Source organism: Thamnophis elegans, chromosome 4, assembly GCF_009769535.1.
Source record: "Thamnophis elegans isolate rThaEle1 chromosome 4, rThaEle1.pri, whole genome shotgun sequence".
Lineage (NCBI taxonomy): Eukaryota > Metazoa > Chordata > Lepidosauria > Squamata > Colubridae > Thamnophis > Thamnophis elegans.
In genome coordinates, this window is record NC_045544.1 from 64,127,348 (window position 1) to 64,144,931 (window position 17,584).

The following is a 17,584-nucleotide window of genomic DNA, read 5'->3' on the forward strand; positions in this document are numbered from 1 at the left end:
TTTAGACAAATCAGTTATTAACAGACATATAGAGACAAATTACCGTACATTTACACATCATTCAAAACAAATAATAGAAGGAGTAAAAAAAAAAAACATACCCAGATAAGCATGGATTAATATCAGATAAAAAAATCAAGCAGAAAACAATACCATAATCAAGTAAGTATCAACAAGAAAATAACGACCAATATTGTCAGGGCACGTTATGTATGTAAACAGGGATTAAACCCCACACCACAAGCACTGATGATGTTACCTAGTTGGGTAATGAGACGTCTGCAAGGAAATAACCAAGCACTGAGAACTCCAAGGATCTCCTTAATTAATGGAGTGTTGGGATGAATATTCACTCCACACTTTAATAGAGTACACAAACACAAGAAAGAAATGTTTGTGATTTGTGAATGGGTCTTAGATTTTGCATGCATTTTGTAAGTTAGCTCATATGAAGTATTTTGAATCAAAATGTATTATCTTATGATGCATCTTTTCACCTAGTTAAAGATCATGACAATGACAGTTTTAGTAGTGTATTTATTTATAAAATTTATAGGGCACTCATCTTACCTCAAGGTACTTCTGGGCAGATTATATAGACAGAACAGTGGTATTGTGTGTGTGTGTGTGTGTGTGTGTGTGTGTGTGTGTGTACACAAACCCTGAGACTTCTTTGCCCAACTTCACAACCACTAAAACAAACTAGCTCTTATTCCACTATTGATTTGTGCTTTTGGAAATAAGGGAAATAAGAGAAGAGTGCTCTAAAGCTGCAGCTATTTCTTCTTTACTGGCATTCCCCCACATTGACAAAAAAATAAATGGACACGCTTAATTCATATTACATCACCATACTACCTATATTAATTTGAGAAAGGTTGTGACTCAGTTTGAATTTGAAATTCAACACATTCAACTCTGGTCGAACAAGCAACTCAGATTGTATCATTTTATTTTTTCTATCCATGCAAGTTAGGAGAAAAAAATGACTGAATGAGCTGTCACTGGATACCCACTGAAGATATTATTAGTGATTCCCCAATCAGATCACGGTGCTCAGCCTTTGTCTATTCTCATTCAAGTTTCAAGCTACATCCATTTAATATAATCCATAAAATCAAATAAGCCTATTGATTTTGATATGATACATGGATTTTGCAAAACTGTGGAAAGGATGGTTCATTTTTTTTACAGGTTAGTGCCAGAGCTATAGGTACTAATTTTTTTTTGGGGGGGGGGGGATCAACACTATCTCTGAAGAAAATATGAGAGATTATTTTCAGTGAGTTTCAAATACTTGACGTCTTTTCACAGGTTCAGTGCCACAGTTACACAGGCTACTGTTGGTGTGTCACCCCTAATGGTCGTCCAATCAGTGGTACAGCTGTAGCGCATAAAACTCCACGTTGCCCAGGTAACTATATATGCATTATTGTGGCAGAAGCTGATTTTCTTTTTTCTACTCTCTATCATGATACACTGAATAAAAGTATCCACCTACAGAAGCTAACCTGCTACATTAAGTATTTGTTTATTATTGTACCTTTCTATTCCGTTGATTCTGCTGACAACAAATAAAACGTAGAATACAAAAAGAGATCATTCAAAATTGCATTGAACAATTAACAATTAAGAAATAAAATGTTGTCAAGTAAAATGATTTGCTTGATAGAATACCACTTTATAATGCCTTGGTAAGGCCACACTTGGAATACTGCATTCAGTTTTGGTCTCCACAATGTAAAAAAAAAAGATGTGGAGACTCTAGAAAGAGTGCAGAGAAGAGCAACTAAGATGATCAGGGGACTGGAGGCTAAAACATAAGAAGAACGGTTGCAGGACCTGGGTATGTCTGGTTTAATGAACAGAAGGACTAGGGGAGACATGATAGCAGTGTTCCAATATCTCAGGGATTGCCACAAAGAAGAGGGAGTCAAGCTATTCTCCAAGGCACCTGAAGGCAGGACAAGAAGCAATAGAGGGAAATTAATCAAAGAAAGAAGCAACCTAGAACTAAAGAGAAATTTCCTGATAGTTAGAACAATTAATCAGTGGAATCACTTGCCTCCAGAAGTTATGAATGCTTCAACAGTGGAAGTTTTAAAGAAGATATTGGACAACCACTTGTCTGAAATGGTATAGGGTTTCCTGCCTGAGCAAGGGGATTGACTAGAAGACCTCCAAGGTCCCCCCCAACTCTGTTGTTCTGCTCTCTTAAGTGAGGGCCGCTGAATGCATTCTCTACCTTGGGAGCAACATAATTGAATGTCAAGTAAATGAACCTGTAACCTCAGAAGAGGAGGGAGAGAGCCAGTCAGCCAGTTAGCAAGTTTGGTATAGTAGATGATGCTCAGACTAGAAACCATGAGATCATGAGTTCTAGTCCCACCTTAGTCATGAAGCCATCTAAGCTGGTCATTCTCTCTCAGCCCTAGGAAGGAGGCAAACTACTTCCAGAAAAACTGCACAGGGCTAGTCCAGACAGTCATAGGAATCAACAACATGTAAAAAGTGGACCCTTTGTGCATGTGTGCGCGCGCACACACACACACACACACTAAAAAAAGAAACCAGGAGGGCCACTGCTGCAGATTTGTAAGAGGTCAACCTTCAGATAGCTATCCCCTAAGCAGTGATAGCTAACCTTTTTCGGTCAGAGTGCCCAAAGAGTGCACGTTCGAACCCCCAAATGCAATGTGCACACCTCCATGCATGAACCCTTGTGCATGCACCCCACACATGCATGTGCAAGCCCTGCATGCGGCCCACCCCCTGCACATGCACGGCAGAGATCTGAAGACCAGCTGGCTGATGGGAGGCAGCGTGCTCATATGTGGCAGAACTGAACTGGGGCAACGGCTTGCATGCTATCAGAGAGAGTGTTGTGTGCTACCTCTGGCATGCATGCCATAGGTTCACCATCACGGCCATAAGCCATTTGGGGTTCCGAAAGTACACCTTACCCCATGCCTAGTAAACCATTTCCAACCAGTGATGACCTTCAATTCTAACTGTATGTGTTCCCTGCATCATACCACTGATTAGCAACTTAGCTGTTCCATTGTACATCAGTTGCAACATCTGGATACTTTTCAAAAGCAGACCAAGTAGAGAACTTGGAATAGTCTAATTTATATTTTGGCTATTTTGGCGCCTCACAGCACATTAGATTTATTATACTTTCTTCTTGGTTTCTGTGAGGTTTGGTTTCCTATCATTTTAGTGGGGCCATGAACTTTATGTCACAGAGTAATAGATAAGTGTACTTTAAAACAATAAACCAATTTCCTGCTGACCTTATTTTAAGAAGTATAATTTAATAAATCTTCAGTGCAAAATTCAAATGACCTGCATATGACATTCAGGCTGCAATTCTATACTTGGGAACCTGGCATAAATTTTATTATGGTCAATTATGTGCATTCATAAAAAAATGACAGTGGAATTATTGTGGGGGAGACGTTTGGATATGTATAGAGGATTAGTGTTCTCCAAGTTAATTTTAGATTTTTAATCCAAACTAATGCCTGTAAACCTATATTTTATTCTGACTGTTTTGTAGATGTCTGACTTTTCCAATATTACTGTTTTTAAGTACAAAATTGACACTTTTGTAAATGAGAAAAAAAATTGGTGAGGACAAAACAGTTTTCAAACAGGAAAGTTTTGGATCACCTTGTATTCACATGGCAATTGTCCATATTTTGGTTTCCTCAAGAGAAAAAGTTTTCACATTATAGTGCTTCAGTTCTGAAATACAAAAAGTTTCCTTTACAGATTTGCTCAAGTTGTCAGTAATTATAAGGCACTGTTTGAAAATGTCCACCATGTAGTAGCTTGTGTCGATTACAAACTACTAATATAAGTATTATCTTGTTGGTAAAGACCAACAAGCATTATCTGTCTGTCTGTCTGTCAATAGCTGTGTGTGTGTATGTTCCACCATAACTCTGGAACGCCTTGAGCAATTTCAACCAAACTTGTTACACAGATGACTCACTCTCTGGAAAAAAATACTGTAGGGGTAAGACACCCCTAACACCCCTTGGGGGGGTGTTCTGTTAAGATACAGCCTGTTGTGCCTTAAAATGGATTCTACTGTACTGCTGTAAAATGACTTCTATTGTGCAGTAGAGTTGCCATGGTAACAGCTTCACAATACTCCACAAGGGGGCTCCCTCTGGTAAGCGGGAAAATCCAACATTAGAAATTACGTTTGGTCAGGACATTTTCCCCTATAAATAAATACCCGGGCAATACTGGGTTATCAACTAGTAGTAAATAAAAATACATTTCCCAAATAATTTGAGATCTGCACAGTTCATAACTGTTCCTATTAGCACAGTTGTTTACAGTATTCTGGAGAATCAATTTAGCCTGCTCATTAGCAAATCAAGGTCTAGATAGCATTGTTGGGAGTGATCCTGAAAACTGAAGCAAAATGTTTATCATAAGAAATCTTTGGGACTGAAGACTAAGATGATTTTGGTGAGAATTGCATGCTGTATGATAAAATTCTTTTTCTATTTCTTGTTTACTAATTTTATTTGGAATCCTAGTTGATGTTCATACTATTAACATGTAAGATAAACTTCAAGAAAAAAAAGATAAGGTCTTAGAACAAAGGAGCATATAAATCAGTGGTGAAATTCCTTTTTTTTTTACTACCGGTTCTGTGGATGTGGCAGGGAAAGGATACTGCAAAATCTCCATTTCTCCACCCCACTCCAGGGGAAGGATACTGCAAAATCTCCATTCTCTCTCCACTCCAGAGGAAGGATACTGCAAAATCCCCATTCCCTCCCCGCTTCTGGGGGAAGGATATTGCAAAATCTCCATTCCCACCTCATTCTGGGGCCAGCCAGAGGTGGTATTTGCCAGTTCTTCAAATGACTCAAAATTTCCGCTACTGGTTCTCCAGAACCTGCTGACTTTCATCTCTGATATAAATGTATCAATTCAAATGTGGTGAAAAATCTTAACAACATTATACCATGATATAAGATTCTGTACCAGATCAGGCCACTCCCAGTAAAACAGTGATAAGAACTTCAATACTAAATCCTGTATCCCCTCCGATACCTCTATGGAGCTTCTCTTTTCTTCTCCACCCCCCCACTCTTCAAAAGAGTGGCTGATGTATAGTAAACATCACTGGCACTCGGCAGCATCAGAGTCTCTTGACCGGATTGCGCCACTACGGCCCCTCCGGGTCGGCGGATCCCGGAGGCCTCCTTGGTTCACCGAGGAGCTCCGGGATATGAAGCGCCGGAGGAGACACCTAGAGCACTTGTGGAGGTCCGATAGGTCCGAATCGAACCGAGCACTTTTGACAGCATGCACCAAGGAATATATCAGGGCATTAAGGACAACTAAAAGAACACATATTGCCACCTTGGTTGCGTCCGCCGAGTCCCGCCCAGCCGCCCTGTTTAGGATAACCCGCTCCCTCCTAAATAGGAGGGAGGCAGGGGACCCCTTACAGGGTAAGGCTGAGGAGTATGTCCAGTTCTTGGCGGACAAAGTTGCTCGGTTTCGGTCGGACTTGGACTCCACCCCTGCAGATCCAGCCGAGACACAGGGGGATAACTTGGCAGACCATCTCTGGGTTGAGCTTCAGGATGTTGCCTCTGGGGATGTGGACAAGGCTATGCGAGCTGTGAGTGCCTCCACCTATATACTGGACCCGTGTCCCTCCTGGCTGGTTGCCAACAGCAGTGAGGTGACACGAGGCTGGATCCATGCGGTCGTTACCGCCTCCCTTTGGGAGGGGCACTTCCCCGCCGCACTTAAAGCGGCGGTGGTGAGACCCCTCCTGAAGAAACCATCCTTGGATCCAGCCGTTCTTAATAACTACCGTCCAGTCTCCAACCTTCCCTTCGTTGGGAAGGTTGTTGAGAAGGTGGTGGCCTTCCAGCTTCAGCGTACCTTGGAGGAAGCTAGTTACCTTGACCCCTTCCAGTCCGGCTTCAGGCCCGGTTACAGCACAGAAACCACTTTGGTCGCATTGACCGATGATCTCTGGAGAGCCAGAGATGGAGGCCACGCGTCCATCCTGGTTCTCCTTGACCTCTCAGCAGCTTTCGATACCATCGACCATGGTATCCTTCTGCGACGACTGTGGGAGGTGGGAGTGGGAGGCACTGTTTTGCAGTGGTTCTCCTCCTACCTCTCGGACAGGTCGCAGTCAGTGTTGGTGGGGGGGCAGAGATCGTCCCCGAGGCCCCTTACTTATGGGGTGCCGCAGGGCTCGGTCTTATCCCCCCTACTATTTAACATATACATGAAACCGCTGGGCGAGATCATTCGGAGGCACGGGATAAAATACCATCAATATGCGGATGACACACAGTTGTATCTGTCCGCCCCGTGCCAACTCAATGAAGCGGTGGACGTGATGAACCGGGGTCTTGAGGCCGTTAAGAACTGGATGAGAGCTAACAAACTGGTACTCAACCCAGACAAGACCGAGTGGCTGTTGTGTTTCCCTCCCAACAATTTGGCCAGCGTTCCATCACTCAGGCTGGGGGGGTCAAAATTTACACCCCTCAGATAGGGTCCGCAACTTGGGAGTCCTCCTGGACCCACAGCTGACTTTTGACCATCATTTGTCAGCTGTGACCAGGGGGGCATTTGCCCAGGTTCGCCTGGTACGCCAGTTGCGGCCCTACCTGAATCGGGAGGCCCTCACAACAGTCACTCGAGCCCTTGTGATCTCTAGGCTGGAATACTGCAATGTGCTCTACATGGGGCTGCCCTTGAAGAGCATTCGGCGACTTCAGCTAGTCCAGAATGCGGCCGCGCGAGTGATCGTGGGCGCACCACGGTTCGCCCACATAACACCGATCCTCCGTGAGCTGCGCTGGCTACCTGTTGATCTCCGGGTGCGCTTCAAGGTGCTACTTACCATTCATAAAGCCCTCCATGGTAGTGGATCTGACTATTTGAGAGACCGCCTTCTGCCGATTACCTCCCTTCGTCCCATCAGATCGCATAGAGTAGGCCTCCTCCGAATTCCATCCGCCAGTCAGTGCCGACTGGCGACTATGCGGAGGAGAGCCTTCTCAGTAGCAGCTCCGACGCTTTGGAACAATCTCCCCGTGGAGATTCGTACCCTCACCACTGTCCAGACCTTCCGCACAGCCCTCAAGATCTGGCTATCCCGTCAGGCCTGGGGATAAGACCCTAATCTCGCCCCACCCGAATGCTGAATGAATGTTGTGTTTTATTGTTTTATTTTATTATATTTCACATTTTCTTTTTGTGTTTTGTCTTGCACTCCCTTCCTACAAATTGTAAGCCGCCCTGAGTCCCCTCAGGGAAAAGGGCGGCCTATAAATGTCAAATAAATGAAAAAAAATGAAATGAAATAAATTTGTCCCTGTTCACAAGCATCTAGTATTAAAAGATCTATTTCCGATTGAAAAAACGATCTGAAGGAAAGAAAGAAAAATGATCTCATTCACTAATTCTTAGTTACAATGTTTTTAAAGGCCAAACAGAAAGCAGTTGAAGGAGACAAATCAATAAATAAAAAATAGAGATTCCTGCTGAGCAGATGGAGTAATCCTGATCCATCTTTCTCTCTTCTGTAGCCTGATGGAATGGCTGTTGCCAAGTGGCACTTGATGGAGAGAGGAACATGGCTGCTCAATATAGTTGATGGCAGCTGTATTTCCTTCAGGAAACAGTTCCCTTCAATTTGGGTTTTTGGATTGGTTTGGGGAAAGAAATTGCCTTGGTTTTCCTAATAAATCCCTTGCCCATAGTAATCCCTTTGATGTGTCAATAAAATGGTTTCCAGATCTTAAAGATTTTCCCCCCCGAAAGCAATAAATGGAAGAGCTAAAAGCAGCAGGCAATCCTCCCCAACCAAATAAGTTCCAGTAAATTCAGCATATTTTAGAAGATTTTTTTGAATGCACATATGAGCATGATGTAGCCAAGGTTCAGTGTGAATTTTGACATTGGAAGATTCCTCGGAACGTGGTATTTTTGCAGAAACCTGAATGTAACTAGAACTAATGTAACTTGTACCAACCACAAGTTGTAAAGTAAATTTGATTGAAGCCACTCGCACCAATTTCTGATAAACAAAAAGCTAAACTTATTTTATGAAACAGGAGCTTGTGGTATGTGTCTTTTGTATCATGTATTCCACATAAGAAGGAATTGTTCACAAGTAGGAATTTCAATTATCAGGACTGTATTTTGTAGCAGGCAAGTATTTATTTAGATGGAAGTGTGTGCTACACTTTTTGTGTTTCTTGCACTCTTTTGGACCATGACTGGTTTAAAAAAAAAAAAAAAATTCAAGTTGAAGAGCTAGGGGAAAAAAAGCTTATTTAAAAGCTTACATTCCTCCAGCCTAAATTTATTGCAAGATAAATTAATCACTAACAGCATTATCTAAGACTCAATTCATTTTGATTTTCTTTCTTAATTATTGGGCACTGGCAACCCTCCTATCTATTACCACTGTCTGATGATTCCCTGTTTGATGGTCTGGTTGAATCTCCACTAGATTTATTCAGGTTATACCCATTAGCCCACCCACCATATTTTATAACTCATCCAAATCTTCTTGATCTAAGCTTCTGGTAAGTAATCTATCCATTGACTGAAATCTCTGATAATTTATATTAGATTGTATGTTGACAGTAGTGTAATTCTTTGTAAATAGCATTCCAGATTGTTTTGATTGCCACTATGTTTCAACTTCTTCCAGGCAAAACCATTTAGATAAATGTATATGGAGGTTCTCAGTCATTCAAATTATGGTTGTCCCCAAAAGTGCTTTTTTTAAAACCACAACTGGACATCCTTGATTATTCTTGAAGACGTTTCATTTCTAATCCATGAAGCTTCTTCAGTTCTAACTAACTGGTGGGGAATGGAAAGGATTTATAATCTTTCTAGACAGCCAGTTATTTACTCTCTGTCGTTGAAACCACCTGGGGTTAGCAGTTAGCAATAGCAATAGCAGTTAGACTTATATACCACTTCATAGGGCTTTCAGCCCACTCTAAACAGTTTACAGAGTCAGCATATTGCCCCCACAGTCTGGGTCCTCATTTTACCCACCTCGGAAGGATGGAAGGCTGAGTCAACCTTGAGCCGGTGAGATTTGAACCGCCGAACTGCAGCTTAGCAGTCAGCTGAAGTGGCTGCAGTACTGCACTCTAACCACTGTGCCACCTCGGCTCATAATATAATTATAATGGGAATATAAATAGCAATAGCACTTAAACTTATATACTGCTTCATAAGGCTTTATAGCCCTCTGTAAGCGGTTTGCAGAGCCAGCTTATTGCCCCCAACAATCTGGGTATTGATTTTAACAGCCTCAGAAGGATAGAAAGTTGAGTTAACCAAATCCTTTCTATTCCCCACCAGTTGATTAGAACTGAAGAAGGTTCTTGGATGAGAAGTGAAATGTGTTCAAGAAAAATATTTAAAAGTCCAGTTGCAGTTTGAAAGAAGTACTTTTTGGGAAATTTAGCTAAATGGAAATGGAATGCACACTTAGTCTAGAAGTTTTTGTTTGTCATTATTTTCAAATAAGGTAGGTGTCAGCTTAAACCTATGTATATACTTTCCTTTCTTATGTACTCTCTGTTGAGGTACAATCTGATAAAAAGCATTGTTGTAACTCAGAATGGGGAGGCAGACCTCTCCATGAGCCATTAGTCTATTGTGAAAGCACTGGACAACTTGAGAGATACAACATAAAGCAGATCAGCTTCATTGGCTGCAGAAAGTTAAATGTTCCCATCCTCCACAAACTGTTTGCTGAAATGCACCAGATGCAACCCAGACATTTTTACTACTCCCAAGTGAAGAGATCAAAATTTAGGGAGCTAAAAGAAATTCCAGAGATATTGAGCCTTTGGGAAAGGGAAGGAACTTTTGAAACAGGTGTTCAATTATTGCTGAAAAGTATTGTTTACTAAAGTTTTTTTTACAATATCTTAAAATGCAATGCACATGCAATATGTCTTCCTTTCTTCTGTAAAAGTTCCCGATGAGCATTGTAAGTCCCAGGGATATAGAATATTTTATAGAATAACACATTATGAAATAAAAGCCTTATTCTTCTCTTCTCCATATGAATAAATGCCTAAACAATGATTTACCTGCTGCTTTTAACATTTGGTAACACAACTCAATACTTTCAATGCTTCTTACATTACATTGTTTTTTGCTCTACTTTTAGGGTCTCTAAATGAGAAGCTGCCACAGCGTGAAGGTACAGGAAAAACAGGTAAATATCACACTATTTAATATTATAGATTATATATGTATAATCAGTGTCCATTAAATAAGAAAAAAATGTTTTCTTTTATACAGATTCAATATATTTCAGTGGATAAAAAAAAAAGCAACCTAGATTTCTTATTTTATTAAGAACCACAGTAGCACAATGGTTAGAGTGCAGTACTGCAGGCTACTTCTGCTGACTGCCGGCTGCCTGCAATTTGGCAGTTCTAATCTCACCAGATTCAAGGTTGACTCAGACTTCTATCCTTCCGAGGTGGATAAAATGAGGACCCAGATTGTTGGGGGCAATAGGATGACTCTGTAAATCACTTAGAGAGTTGGAGTTATCCTTTAATGAAGTTATTTGGACTATCTGATTTTTAAAAAAATATATCTCAGTATGAACTGAGAACAATGGTACATGCTTCCTTGATTAAACACTTTTTTTGGCTATATCTAATAAAAAACATTGGTTCCTTTGCATTGCACTTAAAATTTGGATGGTATTAATCTGTGCACTTATGATGTTATCTAGTTTAGTAACGAAATGTCTCAAGAAATCTCAGAGTGCACCATGGATTCAGCTATTTCTTGGAGAAACTTGAGGTAGCACTTAGCAATCATCAACCTAATAAGATAGCCTAGGCTAACTGACTAAAATTGTGCAGAGGATTCAGAGCAACAGCTTGAATCCAGGCCCCCCCAATCCAAAACCAGTATCACATGATTTTGGCTCATGTACCCTGCCATTTGAAGCATCTACCTTCATACGGCTTTGGAAAATAAATTTCCCTGGTGGTAGAAAGGCTCATCTTAATGCATTTATAGAAAGTTACATCTTTCTAAGAATATTCTAGCTGAACATTTCCCAGTACAAGCTGGAATGTGGTTGTAACCAACTCCAAATGAAAATAAGTATGGACAATTATTCATAAGTAGAATTATAATGTGCTTTATTCTGTATCGGTTTGGCAAGGTGGGATTTAACTATTTAAAGCTGATCATTTAAATGTTTAAATTATCGAGGATTAAATGGAGACAACTATGGAAAAAAGCAGGACAGTAATAATGAAAAGGGAGAAAGAAGAAAAAAAAATACTGTTGCAACTCTATCCCAGTTAGATACAAGCAGTGATACCCCTCTCACATCAGTTTTAAACTTTTACCCTGTAACTCAGCAAATGCAGAGGTGCTATAATGATTAAAGTAGGAACATTTCCCAAAACATTTGAGGAGGAACATCCTTGCTTGAAAGCTTTTGAGCAAAGCCATGAAAATGAACCAGCAAAGCTTCTTTTCCCTGACCCCAAGATTTGTAATTGAACCATGGGAAGGAAAGTAAGTTCCCAAGCTCCAGCAAAATCCCAAAGATGTTAATATTACGTATATTGTTTCCCTTTTTTACACTTAGGAGTTAGGACTCAGTATTGACTCCAAGGGATACATACTAGTGTTTTGTTTTGGTTTCTCTCCCCACCCGCTCTCAAAGGGAACAGGCTCACTTTGTGAATTGATAATGTTCTGTTGAGATACAAAGAAAAGTCAAAGGCTTTGTTAGCACTTCTGGCTAGTAGGGGAGTACTCATGGATGTCTCAGCTTCTACATGGGTTTATAGGTCTTATAATATAGGACAGGGAGGATGATAGTTTAGCAGTTAAAACACTGGGCTTGTCAGCTGGAAAGTTGATAATCCAGGTTCGAGACCTGAGCACCATGTGATGAGGTGAGCTCTTTTTCTTGCCCTAACTCCTGCCCTCCTAGCAGTTTGAAAGCATGCAAATGCAAGTAGATAAATAGGTACCACTGGGAAGATAATAGTGTTCCGTGTGCCTTGGCATATAGTCATGCTTTCCACATGATCACAGAAGGGTCTTTGGACAATATTGGCTCCCTTGGCTAAGAAATGGAGATGAACACCATCCCATAGAGTTAGACATGACTGAACAGTGGAAACTTTTATCTTTAATATAAGACAGAGTTAGGCAACATGGAGCTTTTGTTGACCTTAGTCAATGTGGGTGAGTAGTGAGAGATAATAGGGACTGCAGCACCTATGCTGATATATGGGATTCTGATCAATTCTGATATATGGGATCATGAGTATTTCCTTCCCCTCCTCCTAGGGAAATTGATAATTTAGGTTAGTTTGCATTTTGATGGGAATTTAAATAATTTGTAGTCATTGAAATAATATGTGTACAAAATGTTTTCTTTCAACATTTCCTGATTTTATTTTGCCACTTAAAAATATATGTTAAATGCCTATATGTGTGTAACATTGTGTATAGCTATGAAACCTATGACTTGAAAGAAACTTTGGCAAAATAATATGCCTACAGGTGCACGTTAGGAAAAATGTGCATAGTCATATGTATTAATTCTAGTACTGAATTGGTATTTTTAAAAGTTTTAACAGAAACAAAATAAATATATCAAATTCAGTTTCATTTAGTCCTACTCATCCTCCACTCCCAAATCCAGTGTTTCTATTTTCTTTTTGTGAATTGTTACAATTCTCACATACTATCCACAGTCAGTAGGATTTGTGCTGTACTTAACAGTCCTTAAAGTCTTGGCTGCTGCTTTCTGGACCATTCTGATTTCTAAAATCTGCTCTACTTAAGATTGAACTATAGAGATCTCTTTTATTTTGCTAATGGAGGTTAAAATTTCTGGTTAGGATTTATTATAATAAATTAAATTGATGGATTATATTCGGAGCCAGTTTCTTTTATTAATATTATCTTTTTATAACATGTTATGTGTCTTTGCTAAAATCTTTCATATATCTGTCTGGACCAGTTTACCTCCAAATGTTGTCGGTAGAATTATGCCCAAGATTAATGGGGATATATATTCAAGTTTATTTATTTTTTTCTTTATTTGCTTTAGTGATTTGCAATGAAGTGCCCAAGCTCAGGAAAACTGAGTTATGTAATGCAAATTCAACATTATATAACTATTCTTGATTTATGCTCCTATAGGAACCATAGCACACTTAACCATTTCATATGAAAACACGAGTAACTTTTCAACCGCGTAATGTGAGCTGTGTATATACAGTATGCTACCTGAGGGCAATCGCTCTTTCATACATTTGCCAGGCAAATATGTCAGCTCCAGATGTCAATTAGCTTTTTTTGAAGAAACTCAATACAGATCGTAAATTAGACATTTTTATTAGTACGCAAAGTACTAAATATGCTATGTAGTTTTTAAACTTTGCCTGAGTGTTGAGTCAGAGCAGCAATGAAGGAAGAAATCTTAACACCAGCCTACAGCTACACACTGTGTTTGAGACACGGGGAAACAAAAGCAGGTGTGAAGCTGAATGTTTTCTAAAGCAAGGTTCTGTTTGTGTGTTGGTTGTTGCTGAAGCCAGCCAGCTGCCGCAACTCATATTTATTTAAGCTTGGCAGAATGCCTGTTAAGGTTTAATACCTCATTACTTAAATATTTAGTATGACACTTAAGAGGCATTTTGGCTCCCAGTTGACCAGACAAAGCCAACATAGATTCTGAAAGATTGGGGCATTTTTACATTGAAAAGGCTTTCAGGAATCAAGTCATGTTGTTCCTTATATTTTCCTTATATTTCTTAGGTTTCTTACATGTTCCTTATATTTTCAGTCTTTTAAAATATGGATGCAAATATTTAAAAATGGAATCGGAACTTCAAAGCACAGAAAGTGCTTATTTAGTTGCCTGTAATTTGATTTACGGTTGCATGGAACTTTCTTTTCCCTATAGAACAGAATCATACATAGAATTGCTGCATTCAGTTTTGATTTCTCTTCTGTTTCTTACATTTTAAAATACCGGTGCTATGCAGACTGTCCATTGTTTTGGGGGCTGCAGGGTGAGAATCCTCATTAGATTCTCACCTAGGTAGCTCTGTGAAGATAATGCTCTATTTGCTTACCCCATTGTGCCGAAGATAATGGGACAGTGCTGACAATATTACTATGGCATCTCTGGTGACAAATTCCACTGATAATCTAGCCCAACTGCAATAGCAATAGCAGTTAGACTTATATACCGCTTCATAGGGATTTCAGCCCTCTCTAAGCAGTTTACAGAATCAGCATATTGTCCCCAACAACAATCTGGCTTCTCATTTTAACCACCTTGGAAGGATGGAAGGCTGAGTCAACCCTGAGCCGGTGAGATTTGAACAGCCGAACTGCAGAACTGCAATCAGCTGAAGTAGCCTGCAGTGCTGCATTTAACCACTGCGCCACTTCGGCTCATATTGTGCAAAACACAGTATTGTTATATAGTACTGGACAGAGAAGATTTTGATAACAATATGACTATGATGTATTTTGTGAGGCATGTTATCTATCATTAAGGACACTAATGTAATTTTTTTGTTTGAGTAGACAAGGAAATTGATGCTCTTCTATTTACAGCTAAATTGTAACTCTCACTGTCTATGAATATTCACAATCAGGTGAATATTTTTCCAAAGGGCAACTAGACTTTCTTGTTTTATTTTTAACAATATCAGAAGTTCCATACGTAGGAATAAAAACATATAGATAAAATAGAGCAAAGTAAAACCCCATAGGCTCATAGTTATCTTAGGCAATATTACCACCATCTTCTAGAAATAACCAGCATTACAACATTGTCTTACTAGCAGATTAGAAATAATATACGAGCAGTGATGGTGCAGTGATTAGAATGCAGTATTGCAGGCTAATTCTGCCAACTGTTAGGAGTTTGATTCTGACTGGCTCAGCCTTCCATGCTTCCAAGGTCAGTAAAATGGGGAGCCAGATTGTTGGGATTAAACCACATAGAGAAGGCTGCAAAGCACTGTGAAGCAGTATATAAGTCTAAGTACTATTGCTAATTTAGCTTTCATAAGAGAATTGGGACAGAAGACTCTAGTAAAATATTATTGAGGGGGTGCCCAGATATATTTTGTAAATGATATATGCAATGCATATGCTATTACTTCCTTTTTTAAAACAAAGAAGTGCAATGTCCATTTTTAAAAGGCATCATTATTCATTTCTTTAGAGAATAAGGTGAACATTTAATGGCTTTTTATTTAGAATTGACCATTAATCAAGTAAACACAACATTTTCCAACCCTGATTTTTAGATGTAAATGATAAAACCATTGTTTTATAAAGTTTTATAATTTGAGGAATATTTTCTCATATATTGGTCTTTTAATTTGTACATTATCACCCTTAGTCTCTTCATACTGTATCTCCCCTTGTTGAGTGAATTAGAAAGATGGAGAAGCCACCAAAAACATACTGCTAGAAGAAAGCAAACTAAAAAAAAAACATTAAAAAAACTCAAATTGGAGTGTATAGACAAAAGGGGATGTGTTGGTTCAGTGGCTAAGAAGCTGAGCTTGTTGATCAGAAAGGTCGGCAGTTCAAATCTCTAGTGCCCCATAATGGTGTGAGCTTTGAAACGGAGATGAGCACCGCCCCCTAGAGTCAGAAATGACTAGCACATATGTGAGAGGGGAACCTTTACCTTTTAGACAATCAAAAATTTGGTACAGTGTGACATTGTTTTTGTTGCAATCTATAGGTGGAGCATTTCTTACAGCCTAGTTTGTAGTATGCATGGAAAATATGTGAGAAATGTCTGAATTGTTTTCTTGTGAATAGACAGGAATGAATCATACCTTTTAGGCATACCTTAACATCTGATTTTTAAGATATTCATTTGAATTTTTTGACAAGTATCTCTAAAAGAAGGAGGGTAGATCTTTTTGACAAAAAATACTGTAAAAAGTTTGTTTTAATTGATGCATTTTTTCATTATTTCAATTAATATCTCACATTGAAGGTAATCAAGATAGCTAACAATTTATGAACAAATAAAAATAACAAAAATTGAAGAGTCTTATAAATATAAAGTCGCTTTATTTATGCCAACCTTGTAAATCATCCAAGTCCCAAAATCTGTTCTGCTTTAAAATCCATGTTTGAATTATTAATATTTTTTACTGCTGTGTATTTTATCTAAGCATTACATTTGGGTTGTATGCTCCCCTGGGAACATATGCTACCTAGAGTAAATAAATATGTTAAAATAAATGTGAGATGTTCGTAATTTTTCAAAGTATTATGCATACTTTGTGTGCATACTTTTATCCTGTTTTCATAGATGTGATGCAATCATAAGGGAAAATAAGGAACGTCTAGGTTGGATTGAATGGGTTACTGGAAAATGTTCTTGTCCATGACAGGAACCCTCATAAATGTTTTAATTTAATTAAGACAGTGACTAAAAAGCTTTAAAATACGTACACATACAATTGTGTGTACATTTGTTCATTTGGTGTGTGTGGTAAAAAAAATGCAACTGTTAATTTATTAACTAGCAGTCATTTATTATATATGTGCACTTATTTAGCTTACTTTCATAATTGTAGTCTCCTTGCAAATCTTTTCCATTCTGAATTCAGATGATGCCTCAGCTCCTGCACTGGAGCCTCAGCCCCAAGGAGATGAAGAAGGTGAGAATTTATAGAAATGGGAAGGGAAGGCCTTGGCAATATTAGCTGAGATCTGTTACAAACTGTCTATATGATATTAGAGAAATATGGCCAGGATTTATTTTTTCTCCTCTTCTGTGAGATACTAAGTCACTTCCAATTTCTGATGCAGTAGACTCTAGTTAATAATCTAGATCAATTTTCCTCCAGTTGTGTTAGACTGTAACCAAGATAATGCCCATGTCAACCTGAAGCGAACCTGGCTGAGGCTATCTTTGAAGCTTCATGGTTGCCACAAGGCAGAGGAGGAGAAAGGGAGGAAGAAACTTAGATGGCTCAGTTGGCCATCAAAATAAAAAGTATGGGAGCCAAGGCCATTTTAACAGGTGGCTAAGAAGAGCAGGAGTGGAGTAACCAAGCAACCAGCCAGCATCTCTATTGGACAATGTGACTGATGACCTGGGAGGAAAGGGGGAACTTTCACTTTTTAATTAGGTGAAAATTGTGGGAACTTTCAGAATCGGTTTTCACCAGTTGTGCCAATATTATGTATACATAAATTATTCTTTGAGGAATCTACCTGTCCCAGAGTTGTGTTTTCTATGGGTGCATTACTTGGAATGCTGACATTAAACTGACAGACTAAGCATAACTTGATTAGACTTTAAAATAACACAAGGATTTTTTATTGCTTTTGAACCTGGATCGCTAAAAGGATTTATAGAGGATTATAGTAAGTCATTAGACTAAGAGATACCACCACTAGAGGTGGTATTCAGCAGGTTCTGACCAGTTCTGGAGAACTGGTAGTGGAAATTTTGAGTAGTTCAGAGAACCAATAAATACCACTT

At 39.2% G+C, this 17,584-nt stretch overlaps 1 protein-coding gene across 3 annotated transcripts in view; it reads left to right on the forward strand.

The window, feature by feature from the left end:
• The window catches only part of SMOC2 (SPARC related modular calcium binding 2), a 140,399-nt gene that overhangs the window by 67,095 nt on the left and 55,720 nt on the right, over nt 1-17,584 (forward strand). Inside the window, exons 4-6 of one of the 3 annotated variants that reach the window (XM_032216926.1) lie at nt 1,315-1,414; nt 10,217-10,264; nt 16,671-16,754. In XM_032216926.1, coding sequence (XP_032072817.1) covers nt 1,315-1,414; nt 10,217-10,264; nt 16,671-16,754 — 232 coding nt within the window. The remainder of the gene's footprint in view (nt 1-1,314; nt 1,415-10,216; nt 10,265-16,670; nt 16,755-17,584) is intronic. The other 2 variants (XM_032216927.1, XM_032216928.1) reach the window with 2 other exon arrangements.